At 41.0% G+C, this 25,815-nt stretch overlaps 1 protein-coding gene across 1 annotated transcript; it reads right to left on the reverse strand.

The window, feature by feature from the left end:
• Nucleotides 1–5,717: 5,717 nt before the first annotated feature.
• CFDP2 (craniofacial development protein 2) lies at nt 5,718–25,805 on the reverse strand. Its single transcript, NM_174800.2, is given in 8 exon segments — nt 5,718–6,673; nt 9,620–9,739; nt 13,513–13,632; nt 14,173–15,147; nt 16,415–16,536; nt 16,829–17,045; nt 18,010–18,127; nt 25,619–25,805. Coding segments are annotated over 8 exon segments (1,779 nt in total). The 5' UTR covers nt 25,680–25,805; the 3' UTR covers nt 5,718–6,627.
• Between the last annotated feature and the right edge of the window lie 10 nt (nt 25,806–25,815).

A 25,815-nucleotide genomic window follows, 5' to 3' on the forward strand; every position in this document is an offset into this window, starting at 1 on the left:
ACGCGCACCCAATGCGACACTTCCGGGCCAGAGGCTCGGGCTTGCAGACGCGGGCTCGCTGCTGTGGCGAGGCATGCTGGGACGAGTAGTCTTCAGCGCTCCGCCGCTTCGCCTGAGAGGATGTATCCTTGAAGCAAAATTTGTTTGCCTGTGGAAAGACGGCCGACCTTTGTTTAGTAGTTGACGTTTTTGAACTCGCTTACTTGTGAAAATTTACTGTCACCCCCAAAATCAAAAATTTCGGTGCTTTCTGGGTTTATTTGCGGACATGCGCAGAGAGAGAAAATTTTGAGTTAACCAGTGGTGGATCGTCGAGATTGGAAGCACATGATCCACTATATTACTTCAGCTCTAGAAGTGTAAATAAGTGTCGTATTCGCGGTCTATTTCTTGCCGCGGTTTTTCATCTTTGGGCTCTCTGTTAGAGATTTCGCTGTTTAAAACGACCCTGAGCATAGTGCTGGGGTGCTGCCTAATGTTCATAAGCACCAGAAGGCTGATGTACCTTATGGAGAAAAATACGTGTGTTAGATAAGCTTCGTTCAGGCATGAGCTGTAGTGCTCTTGGCCATGAGTTCAATCTTATTCAATCAACTATGCGGTACTTAAAGAAAAAGGAAATTCTTTGATCCGTACGTGTAGCTGCTCCGAAAAGTGCTAAAATGACATCCATAGTGAGCGAGGAAGCTGTGGAATAGATGGAAAAACGGCTCAGTTTGTGGATTCATGAGATGACAACTGATAAAAAAAGGTCTCGTGGACAGCCTTGTTGTGAAACTAAAAGCCTAAGAACCTCTCCACTAGTGCTGGAAGGCTTGCACATTTCAAAAGTCAGGATGGTATCTGTTGTGTTAACCTTGCAGGTGGGGCAAGTTTTGCAGATCTGGAAGCTGCGGAACTCAAACAATACTTGCTAATTGTTACACAGGAAGAGGATATATGAAAGAGCAGGTTTTCAACGCTTATGAAACTGGCTTATTTTACAGGGATGTTGTTAAAAGAACCTATATAATGCGAATAGCCTCCAGTGCCTCTAACGTTAAATCATTCCAGGAATATGAAACCTTATTTTTGTGCACTAATGCTAAGGTCGACTTTAAGTGCAAACCCCTACTGGTATAGAGCTGCAAGTTCAGTTACTTAGAAGGAAAAGCATAAACCATACCTTATGTCAGTCTACCAGAAGTTGAATACTGTCTCCAGGGCAGAAACTTTTCCTTCAAGATTTTGTTGATTTTGCATAATGCCCCACTCCACTGCTGTAGGACACTCAAAAATCCCCACACCAAGGTACAAGTTCTTTTCATGCCCACAAATACTACCTCTCTCATCCAGCCCTTGTATCAGAGTTCTCTAGCTCAGTCCTGTCCAACTCTTTGCAACCTCATGGACTGCAGCATGCCAGACTTCTCTGTCCATCACCAACACCTAGGGCTTACCCAAACTCATGTCCATCCATTCAGTGATGCCATCCAACCATTTCCTCCTTTGTTGTCCCCTTCTCCTCACGCCTTCAACCTTTCCCAGCATCAGGGTCTTTTCCAATGAGTCAGCTCTTTGCATCAGGTGGCCACAGTATTGGAGCTTCAGCTTCAGCATCATTCCTTTCAATGAATATTCAGGAATGATTTCCTTTAGGATTCACTGGTTTGATCTCCTTGCAGTCCAAGGGACTCTCAAGAATCTTCTCCAACACCACAGTTCAAAAGCATCAATTCTTTGGCGCTCAGCTTTCTTTATAGGACAACTCTCACATCCATAGATGACTACTGGAAAAACCATAGTCGACTAGACCGACCTTTGTTGGCAAAGTAATGTCTCTGCTTTTTAATATGCTAGGTTGGTCATAACTTTTCCCAAGAAGCGTCTTTTAATTTCACGGCTGCAGTCACCATCTGCAATGATTTTGGAGCCCCGAAAAATAGTCTCTCACTGTTTCCACTGTTTCCCCATCTATTTGCCGTGGAGTGATGGGACCGGATGCCGTGATCTTTTCTGAATGTTGAGTTTTAGGCCAGCTTTTTCACTGTCCTCTTTCACTTTCATCAAGAGGCTCTTTAGTTCTTCTTCGCTTTCTGCCATAAGGGTGCTGTTATCTGTGTATCTGAGGATATTGATGTTTCTCTCACCAATCTTGATTCCAGCCCAGCATTTTGCATGATGTACTCTGCATATAAGTTAAATAAGCAGGGTGACAATGTATAGCCTTAATATACTCCTTTCCCTATTTGGAACCAGTCTGTTGTTCCATGTCCAGTTCTAACTGCTGCTTCTTGACCTGCATACAGATTTCTCAGGAGACAGGTCAGGTGGTCTAGTATTCCCATCTCTTGAAGAATTTTCCAGTTTGTTGTGATCCACACAAAGGGTTTGGCACAGTCAACAAAGCAGTTGATGTTTTTCTGGCACTCTTGCTTTTTCGATGATCCAACAGTTGTTGGCAATTTGATCTCTGCTTCCTCTACCTTTTTTAAATCCAGCTTGAACATCTAGAAGATGTTCACATACTGTGGAAGCCTGGCTTGGAGAATTTTGAGCATTACTTTGCCAGCGAGTGAGATGAATGCAATTGTGCGGTAGTTTGAACATTCTTTGGCACTGCCTTTCTTTGGGATTGGAATGAAAACTGACCTTTTCCAGTCCTGTGGCCACTGCTGAGTTTTCCAAATTTGCTGGCATATTGAGTGCAGCACTTTCACAGCATCATCTTTCCATAGCACTTTCATAGCTCAACTGGAATTCTATCACCTCCACTAGCTTTGTTCATAGTGATGCTTCCTAAGGCCTACCTGACTTCACATTTCAGGATGTCTGGCTTCAGGTGAATGATCACACCATCGTGCTTATCTGGGTCATGAGTGGAGAGGAGAGGTTTGACCATAGCGTCCACTGCATCACTGTACAGCCTGTAGCCCCATCAATAGGAAACTATTAGGTGCTTTTATAAAACTTTAAATGCTTAATTTTTCACTTCCCAGGACTTTATATGCATGACTATACAGACTAGTATGCGTTTATGTATGACTTAGGGGAGAATTAAGGTACACAATCTCACTGTTACTCATAACACAGTAATACTCATTCAAACGTTTCATTATAAATACTGTATATCATTATTTATAAAAATGATATATTAAATTGTATCTTTGAACAGAAACACAGGTAAAACAAGGTTATGTACTCATCAGTTGACAAAAACCTAAAGGTTCTCAGAAACATACAGGAACTCAACCCAGTATGTTTTTGTCAACTGTGTGTATATGGTGATCTTACAGACATAATTACAAGGGTAAGCTGTATTCTAGAAATCGAACATCATCCACACCATTTCCTTCAAGCTAATACATATGCAAGTACTACCATATGTAATGGTTCTCATTCTCTCAGATTAAAAATTTTGTATACTGCAATTCTGGGAGGCAATAATCCTCCTATTCTGTGGGGATCTTTTCACATTAATGGCATCCTTTTAAGCATAAAAATTTTTAATTTTTATGAAGTCCCGTCTACCTGGTTTCTAACATCCCTCGTGCTTTGGGGGTTGTATCTAATGTTCCTTTGCCTAACCCAAGATCACAAAACTTACTCCTGTATTCTTCTGAGAGTTTTATTGCTTTAATTCTTATATTTAAGTCTATGCCTCATTTCAATAAATCTTTCTTATGTGAGAATAGAAAAATAGATGTACAATTAAGACCCAATATTTGAGAGTTGACCATTCTGTCTCATTTTCCTTGGACAGCATAGTTAAACCCAGTGGTGACAAACTGGGATGTAGCTTTTTGCCCCATCCCTGGGATCTGAGTCTGAGGAAAAGGCTACCCCAGAGTTCTTCAGCAGTCTCTCTCCTCCAACACCCTGCTTCTCCCATTCTCTTCACAGCTTACCAGCACCCCATACATTTGTTCAGATTCTGACCATTTTAAGGGTAACCAGGAAACTATTTTCTATTGTGTTGTTTAGTAAGGAAGTCTAAAATTGGTTAGCAGGCCAAATCCAGCTTAAAGACATATACTTTTGGACTTGAAAAGCATTTTCCATGAATTAAAATGTCACCAGCTATTATATTGATTTTGAACAAATATACATTTGGTCATTGAGATGACCAAAATTTCTCATATACTGCATCTTCATCCATAGTTCCTGGCTCGTTATCTTCCAAAACCCTGGAATTTCTGGAATATTGAGTGATCAAGGTGTTTTGTGTTATATGAAGATGACTTTAAGCAGCAGCAAAGGATAGGTGCTGGTTGCCAGGAGAGCCAACCTTGTGATTACAGGATTGAACTTTCAGTTCCCAAGCCCCCTACAGCCCTCCCCTGCCCCACCTCTGGGGAGGCGCAGCATGTTGCAAGCTGAATCCCTCCCCAGTAGCCAGTGATTTAATGAATCATGCAATGTAATGATGAACCCAAAGGACAGGGTTGAGAGATTCCCAGTTGGTGACCATGTGAAAATTCCGGGAGAACTGTGCCTGTGGAGAGGTCATGGAAGCTCCACACTCCTTCCCCATGCATAGCCCTGTGCATCTCTTCCATCTGGCTGTTCCCTGAGCTATATCCTTATGAAAAACCAGTGATCTAGTAAGTAAAATGCCTCAGTTCTATGAGTCAGTCTAACAAATTAATAGAACCCAACTTATGAGTCAGAAGCACAGGTAACAACTGGGACTTGGAACTGTATGCTGGAGTAGGGGTTGGTCTGGTAGGACTAAGTACTTAACAGGTAGAATCTGGTGCTATGTCTGGGTAGAGTCAGAATTGAGTTCAATTGCTGGGCACCGTGCTGTTGTCCAAGAATTGCCTGTTGGTATGGGGAACACTCAATATACCAGCACTTAAAAACTGAGAGATTGTACATAATCTAGATTTCCAACTTCCTTTGAAAAAGTAGAGAATCTGCCAAGACTGGGCACATAATCCCACCAAGCAGAAATAGGCTGAAATTGAGGAATCCCTTTAGAGAAAGGTCTCCAGTTGGCCACAATAAAATCCCAATCCCCAAGTTTTCTAGTTAATTATTACTGTGTTGTCTTGGCAATATAATTTATGGGATCCTTCCCGCTCTCATTCCCCAAAGTTTCTTCCTACTGTCCAATCTTGGCTTACCACATTTTAGAAACAGAAAAGATTCTCCTCTCTTAGGATACATCAGATATCGGAGGCTTCTAGCTGAGCTCTGCATCACTCTGGTGTGCTAGAAACATTCTGTATCTTGATCTAACTGCTACCACTTCGTAGTGTATGGGGTTTCTCTGGTGGCTCAGAGGTTAAAGCATCTGCCTGCAATGCGGAGACCTGGGTTCGATCCCTGGGTCAGCAAGATCCCCTGGAGAAGGAAATGGGAAACTACTCCAGTATTCTTGCCTGGAGAATCCTATGGACGGAGGAGCCTGGTGGAGAAACATTCTGTATCTTGATCTAACTGCTACCACTTGGTATAGTGTATAAATATATACAAATTCATCAAGACACACATTAAAGATTTGTGTACTACAGTGTGTATTATACCTAAACTAAAACAAAGTATTAGAGAATGGATGGGTAGTTTCCTGCCAGACACTGAATATCTGTGCAATGCCTGGAATTATAGCAGCTGTGTCTAACTGTGACAATGGGGTAAACTAACCAAACCAGACAATCTAATTTGCCAAAAAACGGCAGAGTAGAAAATGATTTATGTCACAGAAAACCATGAAGCTCCTCTTCATGTGGACTCAGTGTTGAAATGATACATTTATTTCACAAACTGTATCAGCTTTCAGCAATCCCAGTGTATAATCATACAAAAGCTTCTGGATGCTAACATACAGCCTACAAAGCAGAGTTAAATCACATCTTTGGACAAGAATTTTACCATAAACTAGTTAAGTTGAACATAAAGGAAATACAGTTAAAGATATATGTTGAATTGTTGTTCAATTGTTAAGTCATGTCAGACTCTGTGACCCCATGGACTGCAGCTCCCGAGGCTCCTTTGTGCTCCATTATGTCCCGGAGTTTGGTCAAATTCGTGTTCACTGAGTCGGTAATAGTATCAAACCATCTCGTCCTCTGCTGACCTCTTCTTCTGCCTTCAATCTTTCCCAGTGTGAGTATTTTTCAATGAGTCAGCACTCTGCATCAGGTGGCCAAACTATTGGAGCTTAAGCAACAGTCCTACCATTGAATATTCAGAGTTGATTTCCTTTAGGATTAACTCTTTTGATCTCACTACAGTCCAAGGGTCTCTAAAGAGTCTTCACTAAGTTTAAAAAAAAAAAAAGCAACTTTTTCTATTAGTTAAAAAAAAAAAGTCCAGTTACTTTTTGTGATCCTTTGTACTTTTCTTCTCTGACTACCCCTGGAAAATTGGTTCTCCTGGCTATTTTTAATCAGAAGCCAGAGTGCATATTGCTTTAAATCAAATAGCACTGCACATGAAGTCATGGGCAGTTAGCCTTACACTCACAATGAAAACTCCCCTTTAAAAATGTCAAGACTTAATTGCCAAAATTATTTTCAAAACAGCTAACAATAACAATTTTGTTTTGTTAACAGATAACAAAACAGAAAAAGATAACAAAAACAGGTTAACAACTGTATTTTATACAAACCAGTTTAGGTGCTTAAGGACAAAGTCAGATACTTAATTGTTGCAATCCTTTTTCTTTTCAAGGTCACATTTTTCAGGCCTTTAAATGAAAAAGAAAGTTAGGGATTAGAAGAAAAATCAAAAGAGCTAAAATTGGGATTTAAAAAGCTCTGATATTTAATTCTCTTGAAGGACATAAATTCTCTTGAAGGAAAATGTAAAGGACACATTGGAAGGCATATCTGAAAATTAAAATTTCAAGAGCTTCAGTGGCCAATGGAGTCTCTAGCAAAAGGTGGGGTGGAGGGAGGAATAAGATATTTGGATATTTATTCCCCTGGCATCTCCCTGGATGGTCCATCACTCAAGTGAGGTTCAACTCCTCACACGAGGCCCTCTCTATCGCCGCTGCCATAGACTGTTCCCTGCTGTGGCCCCTCAGGTCTAGGGGTGGTGATGGAGCCTCATTACTACTAGCTGGGGATACCACACTCTCCCTAACCCTGTGATTTTTCATTACATTGTGAGTTATTAAACTCTCCTCAAGATACTGAAATATGAAGATGCCATCTGTTTCCTGCTGGGTTTCCCTAAAACATAGTGGATTTCTTATTTTTGAAAGGCTATTAGCTCTAAGAAACAAAAGCATTAATACAGAATACAGTGAGATGATTTTCATGAGTGACTTAAACAAGGTGAACTTGCCAGGCTGTCACATCTTCCTCTGCTTATCTTCAGAACTATGGTAATAGTATTTTCTGAAACATGCTGTCTCCAAGTAGAATGTCTAAGCATCAACAGGGATTATTTTAAAAGCACTCAAGGAAGCTAGAAGTAAAAATTATGCCAATTGAAAGTATCTGTGCTAGAAAGCTAAGGCAGAAGAATCTCTGCCTTTCAGTCTAATACTTAATCCAGAAAGTAACTTTCATAGTAACACATTCAATAAATCCAACAGACACTGTTTAGTAATACCAGAAACAAGCCTTGGAAACCACAATTAAGCCCAAAGAATGCTAATGCTATATGTAGTCTAAAGCAGTATTCTAAAATATAGGTTGTAACAGATTTTGCAATCAATTCAATGGGTCATAACATTTTTTCAAATGACACATACTAAATAATTACATAGTAATGGACATAGAGTTCATCATACAAACCTACATTTATGAGTACACGAAGTACTAATAACACATACTCTTATTGTGAGTGGCAATCAATAAAGTTTGAAAGCCACTGGTCTGAAGAGAATCCTTTTCAAACAATATAATGATTAGAAGGATAAAGCCAAAAAAAAAAAAAAAAGGATAAAGCCATGTTATTTCAGCCAACAGCATCTTCAGTCCTCACAACACATAGTGTTATGTTGTTCCCCTGTACAAGCACATTAATAGCTGAAATAGGGAATGCCTTGGCAGCCCCATGGTTAGAACATGTTTCATTCTATTTCATTTCTCTTAAATGATGACTGCAAATGACAGCTTAAAAAGCACTGGCCTGGGGCATTAACAGTCAGTACGGAGGACTCTGCTCCTCTCACAGCCAGCTTCCTCGGTGTTTACCTCTCTTCCACTGTGGTGGCAAGCACTCAAATCCTATTCCTTCTTAGGTTCCTGTGTAACTATTGCATGACTTCCACCACCTGGTGCTCCAGTGGGAAAGAAATGTTTGGATGAAGAAGCAGATATCAAGTATGGAGCAGCGACTTCCCTAGTGGTCCAGTGGTTAAAACTCAGGGCTCCCAATGCAGATCCCTGGTCGGGGAACTAGATCCTATGTGTCACAACTAAGACTCAGCACAGGGAAATAAATAAATGTTAAAAAAAAAAAAGTACGGAGCAGATGTGAACACAGCCCTCCCTCACGTCCCTGCACTCATGGCCACGACACCCTGAGAACAGAGTCACTGCAAACACCTCCGGCCCATGGCCTGAGTGCCATGGAAGCAGCTGAGCGAGCATGGCAGGGAGCTGGAGGATCACGCGGCCCCAACCTCCTCACTCCCTGCCAAGTCCCCCAACAGGACAGAGTAGCAGCCACCACCAGCAGCAGCTGGAAAACACAGCTGCTTTCTTCCCTGGCTACCTTCCCTCACCCTTTCACCTCCCTGCTCGGGCTTCCAGGAATCACCCCTCAAACTAACAACCTGCACTCAAACCTCCGTCTCAGGGTCTGTGTTTGGATCAAAGCACACCAGTGTACATGGTGTTGTTTGAAACCAGAAATGCAATGAATAGGAAGGTCTGTCCTATAAAAACTGATAAATTGACAAGAAAGCCAATGATTTTTTTTTTAATGTAAAAAACTCAAGACTACACTGTTCTGGGGGGTGAGGGAGAGGATGAGGCAACAAACTAACTGAAGGGTCAGTGAAGCTGTTACAGGTGACTTGTTTTACCTCCAACACAAGACAGCTCTACCCAAAAGTCAGAGGGTGGTAAGGGCTGTGATGGGTGCGGTCCATGTCCACTTGTCTGGAGGCTAGTGCCCTGAGACTCCCCATACTTAACTGTTTGCTTTACTTCTTAGATACAGGTTATGAAGAAAAAAATGTTTACTGCCTGCGAAGAAAAAATTCTACTATTCAGCTCAAAATAACTCATATACAACAGAAAATACGAAGGGAAAAAAACTATTCTGTTCTTGACACTGTGTTAATTATTTGGAAGTTACCTTTAACTTTTTCCTGTTCCAATGAGATACTCAGGGGTCAAAGAAAGTACTCAACCCAAATCTTTATTACAGATTATGATAAATTACTAATGTTTTCATTTAAAAATACATTTTAAACATGAAGTCTACTACATGTTGAGCTCTGCAGCCAACACTGTGAATCAGGACTTTTATCAGAATCAAACAAGAAACCTATGGCTAATTGTTCTCTGCATCCTCCATTTTGACAAGTATTTCAGCAAAGACAGAAGAGCAGGAGAATTTCTTCTCTCGAGAAAGGAGTCATGAGAGCTACAGGTAAACGATGTCCTTGTACTGAAAACAACTTCTCCAACGTGGCAGGTACACCTGGACCTGAGCCTAGACTACTCACCCTGACCCAGCAGGAAGTGATGGCACCGCTGAGGGGACATTAGCTTGAGGTTTGTCTTTCTCATCTTGCTTGAACACAGATTTCGCTTCTTGAGATGTTTCACCCACTTCCTTAGTCATGCTGCACAAAGGAAGGAGACACCAAGTTTACAAGAGGTATAAAAAGAAATAAAATCTTTAAAAAGGGCCCAAATAACAAGGATAAACACCGGGCTTTCTGGAAATTCTGACTGCTGAATCTTATGATTAAAGTTTACCATAACACTTCTAGACAAAGACATTTCCCCTTATTAATTTAACAAATGAAACAACAGCAGATGGAAGTCTGACATCTTTATAAAATCCCCTCATTTCTGTCACATGACAGTCACCACTGAATCACAGCCCACATGTGTCACTGATGTGAGAACTGAAGGGCTCTCCCACTGCACCTCACATGCACATTAGTGCTCACGCTTAAGTCAAAGTGGGAACAGGGAGGTGGAGTAATTGGGAGAAACACACTGGCATTATTTCTAGGAGAAAAGCAACAGTATAAACAATTGGGATACTCTAAAGGCTTCTGTTCTATATCTAAAAAAACCCCAATGATGAAACAAAATTCCTTAACATTGGCCACACAAGTAGTGACTTAGAAGTGGAATAAAGTTACACAATTTAGAATCTTGTCCAATTTCAGATAGGAAAGAAAGGTTCTCAACAAAACTGACTCCTAAAACATCAAATAAAGATATGGATGGTGCCAGAAATTTCAGATAAAGAAGGGAAATGCCTAATGTATGGGTTTCCCAAGTCAATAAAAACATCTGAGAATTCCATTTAAATGCCAATCTGTGTGTCGGACAGTCTAAGATTATGATCATTGTGTTATCCTGAGTGATCAAAAAGGTCATTCAGAATTATGAGAAAATCCTATAAATTCCAGATTTCCAAGGAATAAAAGTTCTCATCTTTTCTCTTCTTCCCTCCAGGCATCTTGAGACAAGAACAAAATTTTCTTGCTAAGAACTAACTCCTGCACTCAGTACTCTGTCACCCACACAAGTGGCACAAAGTAAGTACTTCAAGTCTTACACTAAGAATCTTCACTGGCAGGGACTTCCCTGGTGGTAGAGTAGATGGGAACGCACCTGTCAATGTAGGGAACGTGAGCTGGATCCCTGGTTCAGGAAGATGCCACAGAGTACATGGGCTATGTATCCTAACTATTGAGCCCAAGAGCTACAACTACTGAAGCCCACACGCCTAGAGCCTGTGCTCCCCCACAAGAGAAAGTGTTAGTCACTCACAAGAGAGGCCGCCGCAGTGAGAAACTCATGCGCTACAATTACAGTCTAGCTGAAGTCCTCAACTAGAGAAAGCAGCAATAAAGATCCTGCACACCAAAAATAATAAATTGGAAAAAACCCATGAACTTTCACTGGGAAAGACTGCTTTAATCTTGAAGGATGACTTCAAGCAATGAAACAATCTGCTACTCCTACTCAAGTTCTTCTGATGGCTCAGTGTTACTGAGAGCATTAAGTACAAACTCCGAAGAGTCTTCTCTAAGTTATATACATCAAAAGAACTTAAGTTGGAAATCTTTACTGGAAAAGATTAACTGAGTAAAAAAAGGTTTAATGAAAATAAAAGATTAAATTCATTGGAACACTTAGAACAATTCTAGTTCTGACATTTTTTTATTGTTTCATTTCTCTTAAACGTTGCCAACAACAGCTTAAAAACTACTGTCCTAGATTATTAATAAGGTCAGTCTGGAGAACTCTGCTCCCATTACTCTGCTCCCCTCACAGCCGCCTCCCTTGATGTTTACTCCATTTCCACTGTGGCAGCACGCACTCGAGTCTTGTTCCTTCTTAGATTCCTGGGTAACTACTCCATGACTTCCACCACCTAGCTGCTCCAGTGGGAGACAAACGTTTGGATGAAGAAGCAGATAAAAAGTACAGAGCAGATGGGAACATAGCCCTTCCTCATGTCCCTGCATTCACCACCACGACACCCTGAGAACAGTGTCACTGCAAACACCTCCAGCCCATGGCCTGAGTGCCACGGAAGCAGCTGAGCGAGCATGGCAGGGAGTTGGAGGATCACACCGCCCCAACCTCCTCACCCCAGCCAAGTCCCCCAACAGGACAGAGTAGCAGCCACCACCAGCACCAGCTGGAAAACACCCTGCCCTGGCTACCTTCCCTCACCCTTTTACCTCCCTGCTCAGGTTCCCAGGAATCACTTCTCACAAGAATGGCCTGCACTCAAACCTCTCTCTCAGGGTTTCCATTTGGTACAACGAGCAGCAGTGTACAGTGTTGCTTGGAGTCAGGGGTGCAAAGATAAGGAGGGCCTGTGCTGAAAAAACTCATAACCTGACAGGAAAAGCCATTCATGTTTTTAAATGTAAAAACACAAAACTTCATTGCTTCGGGATGAAAGGGTGAAGCAACAAACCAACTAAAGGATCAGTGAAGCCCTAAAGGTGACTTGTTCCACCCCAAACACCACAAAGAAATCGAGAGCTCTGCTCAGGAGTCAGAGGTGATCAGTGCAGTGATGGGAGTGGTCCATGTTCACCGTTCTCTAGGAGAGACCCGACTCCTCCTACTTAACTGTCGGCTTTACTTCTTACATGTAGGGTAAGAAAAAAGTTAAGTTTTCCTTCCTCCAAAGAAAGAATTCTCATACACTATGGAAAATGCGAAGGGAGAAAAACTATTAAGTTCTTGACTGTGTGTTAATAAAATTATTTCTAAGTCTGTTTTGACCTTTTTCTGTTCTGATAAGATCCTTACAGGTGGAAGCAGGTACTAAAACCAAATCTTTATTATAATTATGACGAACTGCTGACATTTTCATTCAAAACTTACTTTTTAAACGTGAAGTCTTCTGTACGTTCAGCTCTGTGTCAACACTGTGAACCAGGAATTTTCTCAGAATCAAACAAGAAACCTATTGTTAATTCTGCACCCTCCCTAATTGGCAAGTATTTCAAGAAAGGCAGAACAGCAGCAGAATTCCTTCTCTCAGGAAAGGAGTCTCCTGGAGAAGGAACAGCAACCCACTCCAGTATTCTTCCTTGGAAACTCCATGGAAAGAAGAGCCTAGCAGGCTACAATCCATGAGGTCACAAAGAGTTGGACACAACTTAGCAACTAAATATGCAATCTATTCATAGGTAAACCACAGATTACATCTTTCCAGTGCATTGTTTTCCCTATGGGCAAATGATCTTCTGGTGTTTTTACATTGGTTGAATGTCCTATGTACTTAGTGTTAAGTTGCTCAGCTGTGTCCAACTCTTTGTGATTTCATGGTCTATTCATGGAATTCTCCAGTCAAGACTACTGGAGTGGGTAGCCATCCCTTCTCAAGGGCATCTTCTCAAACCCAGGGATCAAATCTGGGTCTCCGGCATTGCAGGCAGATTCTTTACAGTCTGAGCCACCAGGCAAGTCACTCACCTCTATGCACTTAACAGTAATACAAATCTAACCACTTCCTTCATTATATAAATCTCTTCAAAAGTTTCAAGTACTTTGGTGTTTTAAAAAAGTGTCTTCTTCCAGACTCCTGGATCCTTCTCTAACAATGTGGGTTCAGTGCTCTCTTGGACTAGGTCTCCACTGCTGTCACCCTCAGGATGCCTTCAGGACTCCTATCCAGTGTTGGATCTTCTGATTCCTAGACCTCATGGAATTTGTTTTCACGTTTTATTTGTTTCAAAAAAGCATTTTTTTGAAGAGGACATTCTCCAGTATTTTTCCAATAAAAAGAGTTTGGGAGATGAAAAACAAGAAAGAGAGTACTAACAGGTTCAGGTAAAGGGCATCACTATACTCAAGACATCTTCTCCAACATCTCAGGTATGCCTGGGCCTGAGACTAGACTACTCACCCTGACCCACCAGGAACTGAGGACACAGTTGAAGGAACGTTAGCCTCAGGTTTTTCTTTCTCATTCTGCTTTAAGACAGATTTTGCTTCTTCATTTGTGGCATCCTCTTCATTAGTCACTCTGCACCAAGGAAGGAGATACCAAGTTTACAAGAGAATAAAAAGAAAGAAAATCTAAGAAAAGGGTACAAGTAACAAGAAAAAACCACTGGGATTTCTGTAAATTCTAGTTGCTAAACTTCATGATTAAAGTTCACTCGAACAATTCTAGAGAATAGTCCCTCTCTCTGCAAAGATCAAAGACAGTGAATAGCAATGAAGACCCAGGGCAACCAAAAATTAAATAAAAATAATTTTAAGAAATATCTTCAAAAAAAAAAGAAATATCTTCTCTGGCTATGACTGCTTTAACCTCAAAGGATGACTTCAAACAAAGAAACAAAAAAACATCGTTACTCCCCTACCTAAGTTCTTGTAATAGATCAGTATTAACTTAGAACATAAAACGCAAACCGCTGAACCTCACTCACATTCAAGACCACCCAAAATCTGGTCTTACTCTCTATCAGGCTTAATTTCTGTGCCCCTCTATTCTCTTAATCTCATGAATCTATTTGTCACCGCCACTGTATAATCATAAGGTATTTGATTTAGGTCATACCTGAATGGCCGAGTCGTTTTTGGTATTATCTTCAACTTAAGCCTGAACTTTGCAATAAGGAGCTTATGATCTGAGCCACAGTCAGCTCCAGGTCTTGTTTTTGCTGACTGTACAGAGCTTCTCCATCTTTGGCGACAAATAATATAATCAATCTGATCTCGGTATCGACCATCTGGTGATGTCCATGTGTAGAGACGTCTACTAGGTTGTTGGAAAAGGGTGTTTGTTATGACCAGCCTGTTGTGGTGACAAAACTCTATTAGCCTTCGCCCTGCTTCATTTTGCATTCCAAGGCCAAACCTGCCTGTTATTCCAGGTATCTCTTGACTTCCCACTTTTGCATTCCAATCCCCTATGATGAAAAGGACATCTATTTTCGGTGTTATTTCCAGAAGGTGTTGTAGATCTTCATAGAACCGGTAAACTTCACCTTCTTCAGCATAAGGAGTTGGGGCATAGACTTGGATTACTGTGAGGTTGAATGGTTTGCCTTGGAAACGAACTGAAATCATCCTGTCGTTTTTCAGATTGCACCCAATTATTGCATTTCGGACTCTTTTGTTGACTATGAGAGCGACTCCATTTCTTCTAAGGGATTGTTGCCCACAGTAATAGATATAATGGTCATCTGAATTCAATTCGCCCATTCCTGTCCATTTTAGTTCACTGATTCCTAAGATGTCGATGTTTATTCTTTCCATCTCCTGCTTCACCACATCCAATTTACCAGGATTCATAGATCTAACATTCCAGGTTCCTATGCAGTATTCTTCTTTACAGCATCGGAGTTTACTTTCGTCACCAGACACATCGACAGCTGACTGTCCTTTCCACTTTGGCCCAGCCGCTTCATTCTTACTGGAGGTATTAGTATCGGCCCTCCGCTCTTCTCCAGTAGCATGTTGAACACCTTCGGACCTGCGGGGCTCATCTTCCGATGTCCTGCCAGACAGCCTTCCCTGCTGTGTAAGAAACCTGCATGTGGGTCAAGAAGAAATAGTTAGAAATGGATGGACACAGAACAGCAGACGGGTTCAAAATTGGGAAAGTTGTCGTTGTTTAGTCCCTAACTAGTGTCCAACTCCTGTAATTCCATCAAGCTGGCAGGAACTTCATCTGTTCTCCTTTAGCTCTACTTTACAGATCTATTTTCATATTATAATTTTAAATAAATGAGAAGGAGGAAACTCTAGGTATGTGGCTCTCATCCACAACAACCAAGAGTATTAAGCTTTTATTGTTTTTCTAAACTAGTAAAAAAAAAAAAAACCTGTGAATCAACAGAAAAAATAACATTGAGATGAGAAAATAGTATAAGAATCAAACTTTTCTCCTAGTACTTTTATTTGTGACCTGGTTTTCAAAGGTTTTTTGGGGGCTTATAATTCAAAGTTAAAGGAAGTTATAAAGGGAGAAATAGCTAGTCACCGTGCACGGCAAAAATTAAGTCAAACCAAGTATTTAATGCTTAACTCTTACATTTTCTTGTTTCCATTCAGTTAACCACCTCATACTACCCCCAAACTATTACCATATGTGAAAGGACCATTCTCATGTACCCTCACATAGGAGCCACTGTTTTCCTTGGGGCTTCCAAGGTGGAACCAGCAGTAAAGAACAGGCCCTGCCAACTCGGGAAACGTAAGTGACTCGGGCTCGATCCCTGGGTCAGGAAGATCCCTGGAGGAGGACATGGCAGCCCACACCAGTGTTCCTGCCTGAGAATCCCATGGACAGTGGAGCCTGGCAGGCTACAGTCCACAGGGTTGCAAAGACTAAAGTACTGTTTTCCTTGAGTTCAAGTGTAACTCTTTCAAAACATTAAGAGAGGTTGGAATGAGAACAGATATCTAACACCATTGAGAAAGATGTTTCTTTTTTTTTAAGATGTTTCTTTTTAGGTGGTCCAGGATTCAGAATCCGTGTAATGCAGGGGACAGCGGTTTGAACCCTGGTCTAGGAAGATACCACATGCTGCAGAGCAACTAAGCCCGTGCACCACAACTACTGAGACCACGCTCTAGAGCCAGAGCTCTGCCTCAGAGAAGCCACCCCAGTGAGAAGGCAGCACACCACACCAGAGAGGAGCCCCTGCTCACCCCAACCAGAGAAAGCCCGAGTGCAGCAAGGAGGCCCCAGGGCAGCCAATGAATAGGTCAATTAATAGTAAACAAAATATATGTTAAGATAGAGATGTGCTTTTTTAAAGAACTAGTTTTGAAGCTTGTGACTGTCACGTTACCTGACTTCTTCACCAGCAAGAGGTGATTTGGTGAGTTTAACTTCTTCTGCTTTTTTAGGTTTCTCTAGCTCTTCCACTTTGACCAAATTACTTGAACTTGTCTCTTCAGTCTCCTCTCCTGTCTATGAAAAAGGAAGTGTAATAAGTTTCACATCAGAATGAAAACTGAAAGATCCACCCAAATATATTGTTTCTGGCTAGTCTTAACATATATTTCCATCTTTAAGTACTCACTGAAAACTGACTTTCTCTCACAGGGAATGCTTTGCTTTTCACATAGTCGAGTTACTATTAAAAGGCAGCTAGCTTGATTTTGCTGAAGCCTCAAACCTCAGTTTGTAAATTGAGAAAATCTGCCTAGGGAACTTTTGGCATTTCTGAGGAAGCATTTGTCCCATTCACCTATAAACTTACTTTGGTTTGTGTACTCGGAGGCAGTTCTGATTTTGGTTCTGCGTCACTGACGGAGCTGGCCAGCACGTCAGCCTCCTCTTGCCTGGCATCCTCTGACTCGGCGCCTTTTTCCTTCTCTGCAGCTGCATCTTCCTTCTCAACAATCCTCCCTCCAGATTCCCTGCTGGCATCCTCCTCCTCCTCTTGGTCCAGTGAGAGGCGACCTTGTTTTCTCTTCCTAATCACCAACAGTCACAATGAAGAAGAGAAGACAAACAGGCAAAATAATGTTATCCCTTCCTGAATTCCAAACGTAATGTTGCAAACCTAAGAAAACTCTTAAACTGGGGACTAGTGATTAACACGCATGATACAGTGAGTGGGAGAGATAAGCTGTGATTTTGTGGAAGGGAAAAAAAGAACTGGATCCCTACTGTAAGCATTTTCCTGAAACACTTAGAATCAAATATACTGTTCTAAGTTGGGATCAGCTATTTTTACCAAGAAAACACCCAGAATCACCTTACAAAATCAACTGGTTTAAAAAGAGAGCTCTAAGAACAAACAAATGTCAGCTATTTGTGACTTTTTACAAGTCATTTCATCTGAAGGACAGAGATTGAAGAGAACCTTAGAGTTATACACACTGCTTTTGCCTAGAGCTCTGAGGGGGTGAGGTATAGGGAAGACTTGTATCTTCTGTCTGTCTGAAGATAGGAGATGGAATACTGAAAAACTCAAGGACAAAAGCACTGGGATTAAAACAGTAATTGCTTAAGACTATTCTTGCTACAAGGAAATCATGTAATATTCAAAATCTTTTTTTACAATCTACTTTTTGTTTCAATGCCCAGGAAGACAAAAACATCAGTTAGATAATAAAAGAGCTTATTTACAAATGTACATGCCTACAAAGACACACACAAGCGATGCAGCCAAATAAAAAGATTTTTAATTGAAATTTCATTTTAAGTCAGGTGCACTTATTGATTACACATCGATTTTTAAAAAAATTAAAGGTCAAGAATTTTTAAAGCTTTCCAGAGAATAAGAATGTAATTCCAAAATACCACAAAATGTTCCCCTCAATGAGAAAAAGGTTAGAAACACTGGCAGCAAGAAATATATCATCGGATCAATCCTATCAATCTCAATGGTTGTGACAGCAGCCCCTGACTTCAGGGCCTTGAGGGCAGCATCACCTGGCCAGAACGCTCTCAGCCTTTCTTTTTGTCCCTTTGGTTTTCTGTGTCTCCTCTTCACCATCCACTTCATCTTCCTTCACTAATTCATTTATATCATCTTCATGACATTCTCCACCTGAAATCACATTAACAGGGTGGTCAGACAGACAGGAATAAAGGTTTTTCACATTGAGATGACACATTTTCATTAAGAAAAAAAAAGTCTAATACTTTCCCTTGTTCTTCACCAGACTAAATACCATTTTCTGAGGGCTGTCCTCCTTGTTTCTGAAGACTAGGCTACGTTCCCCCATTCTAGGCCTCCAAGACAGTCCATATTTTTCTCCTGAACTCACTCCATTTATACTTAATGTCTGCAATTCCTGCTATGCTCCACATAGAGGACACAGCTGTACAAGTCTTTAGCAGTATATGCTGACTGAATAACAGAAATTCCAAGTCTACTACTGTACTTCTCAAAAAGAAACTGATGTTTCCACCTGATCTTGGAATCTTTCAAACTAACCAAAAGATATCTTATCAATAAAAGAGGTTTAGAAAAAGGCTTAAAGACTTCAAGTTAGACATAACAGAAAGAAACACATCAATTTCCCATCTCCCTGACATTCAGGGTCCCGAACAAGAGTATTGTTTGGATGCCCAGTCTGACCACATTCTATGGGTAACAACCAACAGATCCTGGTACACACACAGATTTTACCAAACCACCAGATTTTGTTACTTCACTTAAGCTTTTACAGAAAGTACAATATACCAAAAAGCACACAATATAACAGAGATCAACGAAATTATACAAAGTGAACACACTTGTATAACTAGAGCCAGGTGAAGAAACAGAACGTGACTAGCACTGCAGAAGCCACTTGGGCCCTGCTGCCATCACTAGCCACCACCCACATCCCACAGGGAACCACTATTCTGAAGTCTAACATCAAGGATTAGTTTCATCTGTTTTTGAGTCTTAAGCAAAAAGCCTACAGTATGTACTCTTGCCTCCAGCTTCTTCCACTCAACATTCTAAGTCACCCTTCCTTATATGGAGCTGTAGCTTATTCATTGTCATCCCTAAATATTATTTCATTGTATGACTATACCACAATTATCCATTCCTGCATTATGGACATTTGGTTTGAGACCATTACAAAGAGTGGTATTTTGAGTATTTCTCCAGATCCATTTAGTTTTAAATGTTTAACTCACAACGAACTAGGACCACCAAACCCTCGAGGAAAGCCTCTAATATCCAAGGCAAGACTGAAAACAAACAGAAAGGAAATCAGAGCAAACAAAATAAAGGGGGAAAAAAATAATTAATCTCCTCAGAGGCATCCACAAAAAAGGATGACTAAAAAAATTAATAAAAACAAAATTATTAGAAAACTCTTAAAAACTACCAACATGACAGCAGTTTAGGGAAAAAACAAAACAAAGATGATGAGAATGAGCCAGCCATAGGAAAATCTGTGAAATGAGCATTTGAGGTCAACAGAATAGTCAATACATGGGTTCTAAAACTAAAGCAAAGTTGGTATCCTAGACAGCAAATGGACATGAGTTTGAGTAAACTCCGGGAGTTGGTGATGGACAGGGAGTCCATGGGTCAGAGTCAGATGTGATTGAACTGAACTGAATATAAATAGAGTATAAAAAGGCAAAACTGCAAGGAAAAACAGAAAACTAAGGAAAATCACTATCGGTAAGCGTCAACAGAACACAGGAGAACACAGTGGGATAGGCAGGGACAGAAGCAAGAGTTCTCTGTGTTTCTCTCTCTGCAGAATTCAGAATATCTCTTAAATTAAGCAAAGTTTAAATAAACAAACATAATCAAAATGATAACACAACACACTAAGGACGGACACTGGAGACTAACATCTCCACGGACTTCACAGTATTTTGACTGCATACACTTAGCAAAATGCATTCTAGAGACCAAAAAATGTTCTATTCCTATTAGTAATATCAGTGTTGGTATTTTGAAAGTATTTCTTTTATATTACAGGTAAAAGCAAGGAAGTTGTTCTGCTAATCACATTAGGAATACAAATCTTCAGCATATGAGAAATGACACACAATTATAAAACTACCTTAATGAAATTAAGTGAAAACAAATGGTAAAACTGAATTTAAAATTTAGAACTCTTTTTAAGGTTAAGTATTTCCTAGCTCTGTTCACTGAAACAGAATAGAAGCAATCACTCTAGTTGTTCAGTCACCAAGTCCTGTCCAATGCTTTGTGACACCATGGACTGCGGCACAGCAGGCCTCCCTGTCTTTCACCATCTCTCGAGTTTTTGCCCAAGTTCATATCCATTGAACTGATGATGTCATCCAACCATCTCACCCTATCGCCCTCTTCTCTAGCCTCAATCTTCCCAACATCAGGGTCTTTTCCAATGAGTCAGCTGATCGCACCAGGTGGCCAAAATATTGGGGGTTCAGCTTCAGCATCAGTACTTTCAATGAGTATTCAGGGTTGATTTCCTTTAGGATTGACTGGTTTGATCTCCTTGCAGTCCAAGGGACTCTGAAGAGAGTCTTCTCCAGTACCACAGTTCGAAAGCACCAATTTTTTAGCGCTCAGCCTTCTTTATTTTCCAACTCTCACAAAATTGAAACATTTATCTTTTTTCCCTCTACCTGGCTGATCCTACCAGTACCATATGCTTGTTTCAAAGATGAATCCATACACAAGCATGCATGGTCAGTACAATGAAACTGCAAAGAGCTCACTGAATCAGTTATGGCTCCTTTGGTTGCTTGATTATTGCAACTGGATTATAAGTAGTTACACTAAACATTGTTTATTCTTTGTTTTCAAATTGTGCTTTGCGTCCCCTGCTGCACTATGTCACTGTCAATGTTAATAGCTGCATTACTTATATCCTATCTAATTAATAAAAATGCTGTCTCCTGTAATAACCAATGTGTAATCAGGCCTCAAACAAAACTTTTATGGCTAAACATTTTGAGAAAATCACACATAAAGTAATTGTAATAGCATAATTCTGTATGATAAGGAGCAACAAGGGAAAATGTCTCCTGGATTATAGTCAAGACAGAATCCAGAGAAATTTTAATTATTCATGGAGCCTGGTCCAAAACTTAACACCTGGAGGGGCACATCAAGAATTTTTGTCTAAACTGGGATGAGCCTCCCGGTGTTGTGGGACAAAAGCTGTTCATGGAAAGTCTCCCAAATATTAGTTAAATTCTTGATCAAGAGGGGAAGACCTGAGAAATGAAATGAGCAATTGCAGCCCTTCAATGTGAGTAAATGAGCCCCGAGGAAGAGGAATACTTAAAACCTAGCAGGCATCAGACTGAAAAAACTCCTTTTGGTGAACCCTGAGGAAACTGGGAATACAGGATTACAGGCTCCCAGAGAGGTGATGGACCTACCAAGGAAATAATTTTAATGAGCCCTGACTCTTGCATCTCCCCATACATAGAAAAGTGGTGAATTTCTTAAGATACTGTCTCTTGGATCTGAAGTTCAGTATCTCTAAGTCAACAAGTGTAAAGTAGACACTTTCCAAAGAGGAACAAAAAAGAAGATAAATCTCAACATTCAGAACACTGGCGCCAAAGGTGGACACTCCAGCAAGATCCACTGACAAGCAGAACGCACTCTCTCTTTCCAAGAGGCTGTGGAATGGACTCTGACAGTGGGGAACTGTTGCAGAGAAGCAGCCAATTCTAACTCCTTAATCTTGGAAACTGTTTCTTTGACTTCTTTTTCATTGTTTTTGTTACTACCACCATAACAGCCTACCTTAGAGGACCCTAGAGTTGGACGTGACTGAGCGACTAACACTTTCACAGGACCCTGCCTGCCCCTCTGCCTGACTATTAAACTAAAAAGCTTTTGTTCCGCTCATAGAGATAATCTGATCCCACTCACCCGTGAACAGCTTAAAAAGAAGAGTTGAATACACCCCTTCCAAAGGCTGGCCCTTTCCAGAGATATATTTCAAGACTGAAGACCCTTTTTACTTTACTTCCTCACTGCCTCTCCCTATTCTGTCCTTTGGCTTTAGTTCCTCATTGCTTCTCTGTTTCTCTCTCTCCAATTTTACATAACAACCTGGCATCCAGACCCCAACAAGATTAAGAATGCCGACTTTTAAAGTTGTATTCCTTGCCTCAACACCTCATCTCTTGGATTCACTGGCCTGTCCTTCAACAAGCAGAGTGAGCCTGTACTCAGTATCAGATTCTTTACCACTGCACCACCTGGAAAGTCTTCTGGAATTTAAGTCCATCCCAGCTACTATTTAGGTGAGTAACTTTAGGTGCCTCAGTTTCTTCACCTGTAAAATGGAGAGCATAAAAACATGGACCTGGTAATGTTATGTGATTGAGCTAGTAATGAAGTAGCAATGTGAAGTCCTTAAAACACACAAAAGGCATCTATGAAAAACCTACAGCAAACATATAATGATAGGTAAAACACTCGTGTTTTCTCCTTAAAATTGGGAACAAGGCAAGGATGTGAATGCTCACCACTCCTATGCAACACACACTGGAACTGAACCCAGTGAAATAAGGCTACCAAAAGAAAGAAAAAGTATGCCTCCTGGAAAAGAAGAAATAAAATGGTTTCTATACACTCAGAGTATGATCTATCTTCCGGGGTAGGGAAGGGTAAGGGTGGTCTTGGAACTGTTAATTTTAGTGGTAGTTACATAAATCTAATAAACGTTTCTCAAAAAACTCACAGAACACTGTAAGAGTAAATTTTACTCTACAAAAGTTAAAAGTAGAACTATTTAGAGCATCATCATTATTATTATTTGACATTTATGAAGTGGATTTATTGAGAGAGATATACATTCCATAGACAGAATGCCAACCATCTCCAAAGGAGAAAGGGGCCCCAGGTAATGGGGTCATCTTGGAAAGCAAGAGCGGTCATGGGAGAAACCCACAGGGTGTGGGCCATCTCAGAAGGCAAGAGGCCTGAAAGCTTTATGAATATCTATAGGGCATTAAGACACTGCACTCATGAAACAAGAATATGATGTTATATAGAAGTTTTCAACCAAAATTTTTTCAAAATTAAAAATATCCAAGGGCTGATACCCAACCCTGGTTATGAGGACAACAAGAAAACAGAGCACATGCTTCTCAGTGGCTTCTGGAAGTTTCTGGTTACAACATCAAACAGCTTGAAGGGTTGCTGACCTGCAACCAATCGTACTGTGCTGTGACTGCTCCCAACACCTCCTCTAAGAACCTCAAAGTAATTGTGGAAAAAGCAGCCCACCTAGCCATCTAAGTCACCAACTCCAATGCCAGGCTGCACAGAGAAGATATTTACGGACAGCTTATGGAAGGAGGAAAAAAACTCAAAAGCGGAATGTTGAAATACTGAAATATTCTCATAAAGCAAAAAAGAAAATTAAAAGTTAGAAAACAGAGGATAAAAATAGAAAAAACAAAGTACCAGTCCATAAGGTATAACATAAGTCAATATACAAATAATGATGATTACTGAAAAAAAAATGAAGACAACTGTCCCTCTCCAAATTTAAGAAGTTACAGAAGGATGGATATCACTGCGAAATATCAGAAACAAAGACAAGATTCTATCACCTTCCAGAAACAAATATTTTATATAAGTGAGTAGAAACTATCAACAAGAGACTTTTTTAAATAAAAACACTGGAAACTTAGAAAATAATGGGACAAAAACCTTCAAAATTCACATTAAAAATTTATTATAAAACACAAAATTCCAAAAAAAAAAAAAACCCCACAAAATTCCATACCAAACTACTAATCATGCCTGAGGGTCACCAAAAAAAGATTATATCATGCAATTTTGTTGAAAAAGTTATTTGATGATTTATCCTCATTTTGGTGGAACATGCCAAGAAAGAAAACATCATGGGACCCAAGAAACAGGGAATCCAAGAGAAAAGAAGATTAAATGGAACATCCAGAGAGGTGGTCATGATGATAGATCTTAGGTTTAAAAATGATTAAAAAAAAAAAAAAACAAGCCAAATTGGAGCAGGTCAGAAACAAAGAGGGAGTTCAAAAAAAAGGACGATTAATAAATCTAAATGTTGGGCGGTAACTCAAACAATTTTGAAAGTTCAGAATCAAATCAGTAGTAAGTATATAGATGACTAAGCAACAACAAAATGAAAATTATTCACTACAGAGAAAACTAGTGCAGCAAAGACCAGTAACAAAAAACAAATTACCGCGGGATGTTTACAAAGTCATTATAAAAAAATAAAAAGAATACTTAAATATTAATAGTCTAACCCAAACTGAGGTAAGAACATTGGAAGGCTGGGGAGGTGGGAAGGGTCTGAAGGTGAAAAAGTGTGTGTTGGTAGAGGGGAAAGACTGAAGGAGACGTTAAAAGAAGACCTAACATGAATAGGTTAAGTCAACAGACGACGGAAACACCAAATTTTACAAGAAAAAAACAGTTCCTTCTAGGGAGGACTGACAGGGATGAGAAGTGATGGAAATCGTTCAGTTTCAAAATAAGCCTTTCAGAAATACCTATTTTTAAGCAGGCTCATGGTAACTTCGATTAAAATGAAAACTAGTTTTCAAATGATCACAATGGACAATATGGAAAGACCAATGTTGGTGCGGTGAATCTTCGTGATTATGGGCTCCCCTCGAGGCTCAGTGGGTAAAGAATTCGCCTGCGACGTGGGAGAACACTGGAGACTCCGGTTGGATCCCTGGGTCAAGAAGATCCCTTGGAGGATATGACGGCAACCCACCACCCTATTTCTACCGAGGAAATTCTACGGACAGAGGAGCCTAGGGGGCCACAAACGATGGGGTCCCATTGAGTCGGACCCACTTAGCGATTAAGCACACACATAAATGATAATGGTAGCTCAGTAAGAGCGAGACTGGTGAGGGAGTGATCAGAAATGAATCTTATTTGTAGACTCAAACAGAATTTAATGATTGGTTGGAGCAAAAGTGAGAGTAAGGACAACTGCCAAGGGTTTTTTGTTTGTTTTTATCCTGAGCAATTGGGCGGGCAGATACATCCAATGAGATGGGGAGCCTGGGGAAAGCGCAGGATGGCGAAAGGGTAGGAATGGGTGACATTTTGGCCCCGTTCTGTTTTAGAAGCATATACAAAAACAAAAAGATCCGAAAGGAGAGCTATGAGTTACAGAGATTGCAAAGAAGTAAAGGACATCACTATGTGGACTTTTTAACCAGATCCCTTTTGAGGACAAAGTGAAGATATGTATCTGGGACGTGATGCCAGCTAGCAATTCCTTGGGGACGGAAGGTCTGGGGGGGATAAGACTGCCTTTCAGAAGAGTTCAGGGTCGCTAAGGGTACGCGATGCCAGACCACCGTCAGACTCCGAGGTAGGGTTCTCGCGCTCCGATTGGGGAAATGGCCGAAGCCAGGCCCCGAGAAGCAGCTGCGCGTAACGTCGCCAACCACACAAGCCGAGCCCAGGGGGCCGCGCTGGGCGGGCAGGCGGAAGAGGACGCCGAGCCACTCGAGAACCCGCCCGCCGGGCCAACGCACAATCGGCAAAGCGTGCCTCAAGCGAGGCGCTGGGCGGGGCAAGCCGCCGTTCGCCTCAGGTAGAGTCGCTCACCCAACGGCACGCAGTCCTCGTCCTTCGAAGTGGAAATGTCTTTGGAGTCGAATTCCTCCATGTCGCTGTCGCACAAAGCCCACAGGGACGCAGCAGGGGCGTACAACAGCAAAGCTCCAGGAGGGACCGTAGACTTGCGGCGTGGTCGATGGCGCCTGACTCCGCAACTCCCCCCAGCTCCGCAGCGTGTGCGCAGG

This window comes from Bos taurus, chromosome 18 (assembly GCF_002263795.3).
Source record: "Bos taurus isolate L1 Dominette 01449 registration number 42190680 breed Hereford chromosome 18, ARS-UCD2.0, whole genome shotgun sequence".
NCBI classification, from domain to species: Eukaryota; Metazoa; Chordata; class Mammalia; order Artiodactyla; family Bovidae; genus Bos; species Bos taurus.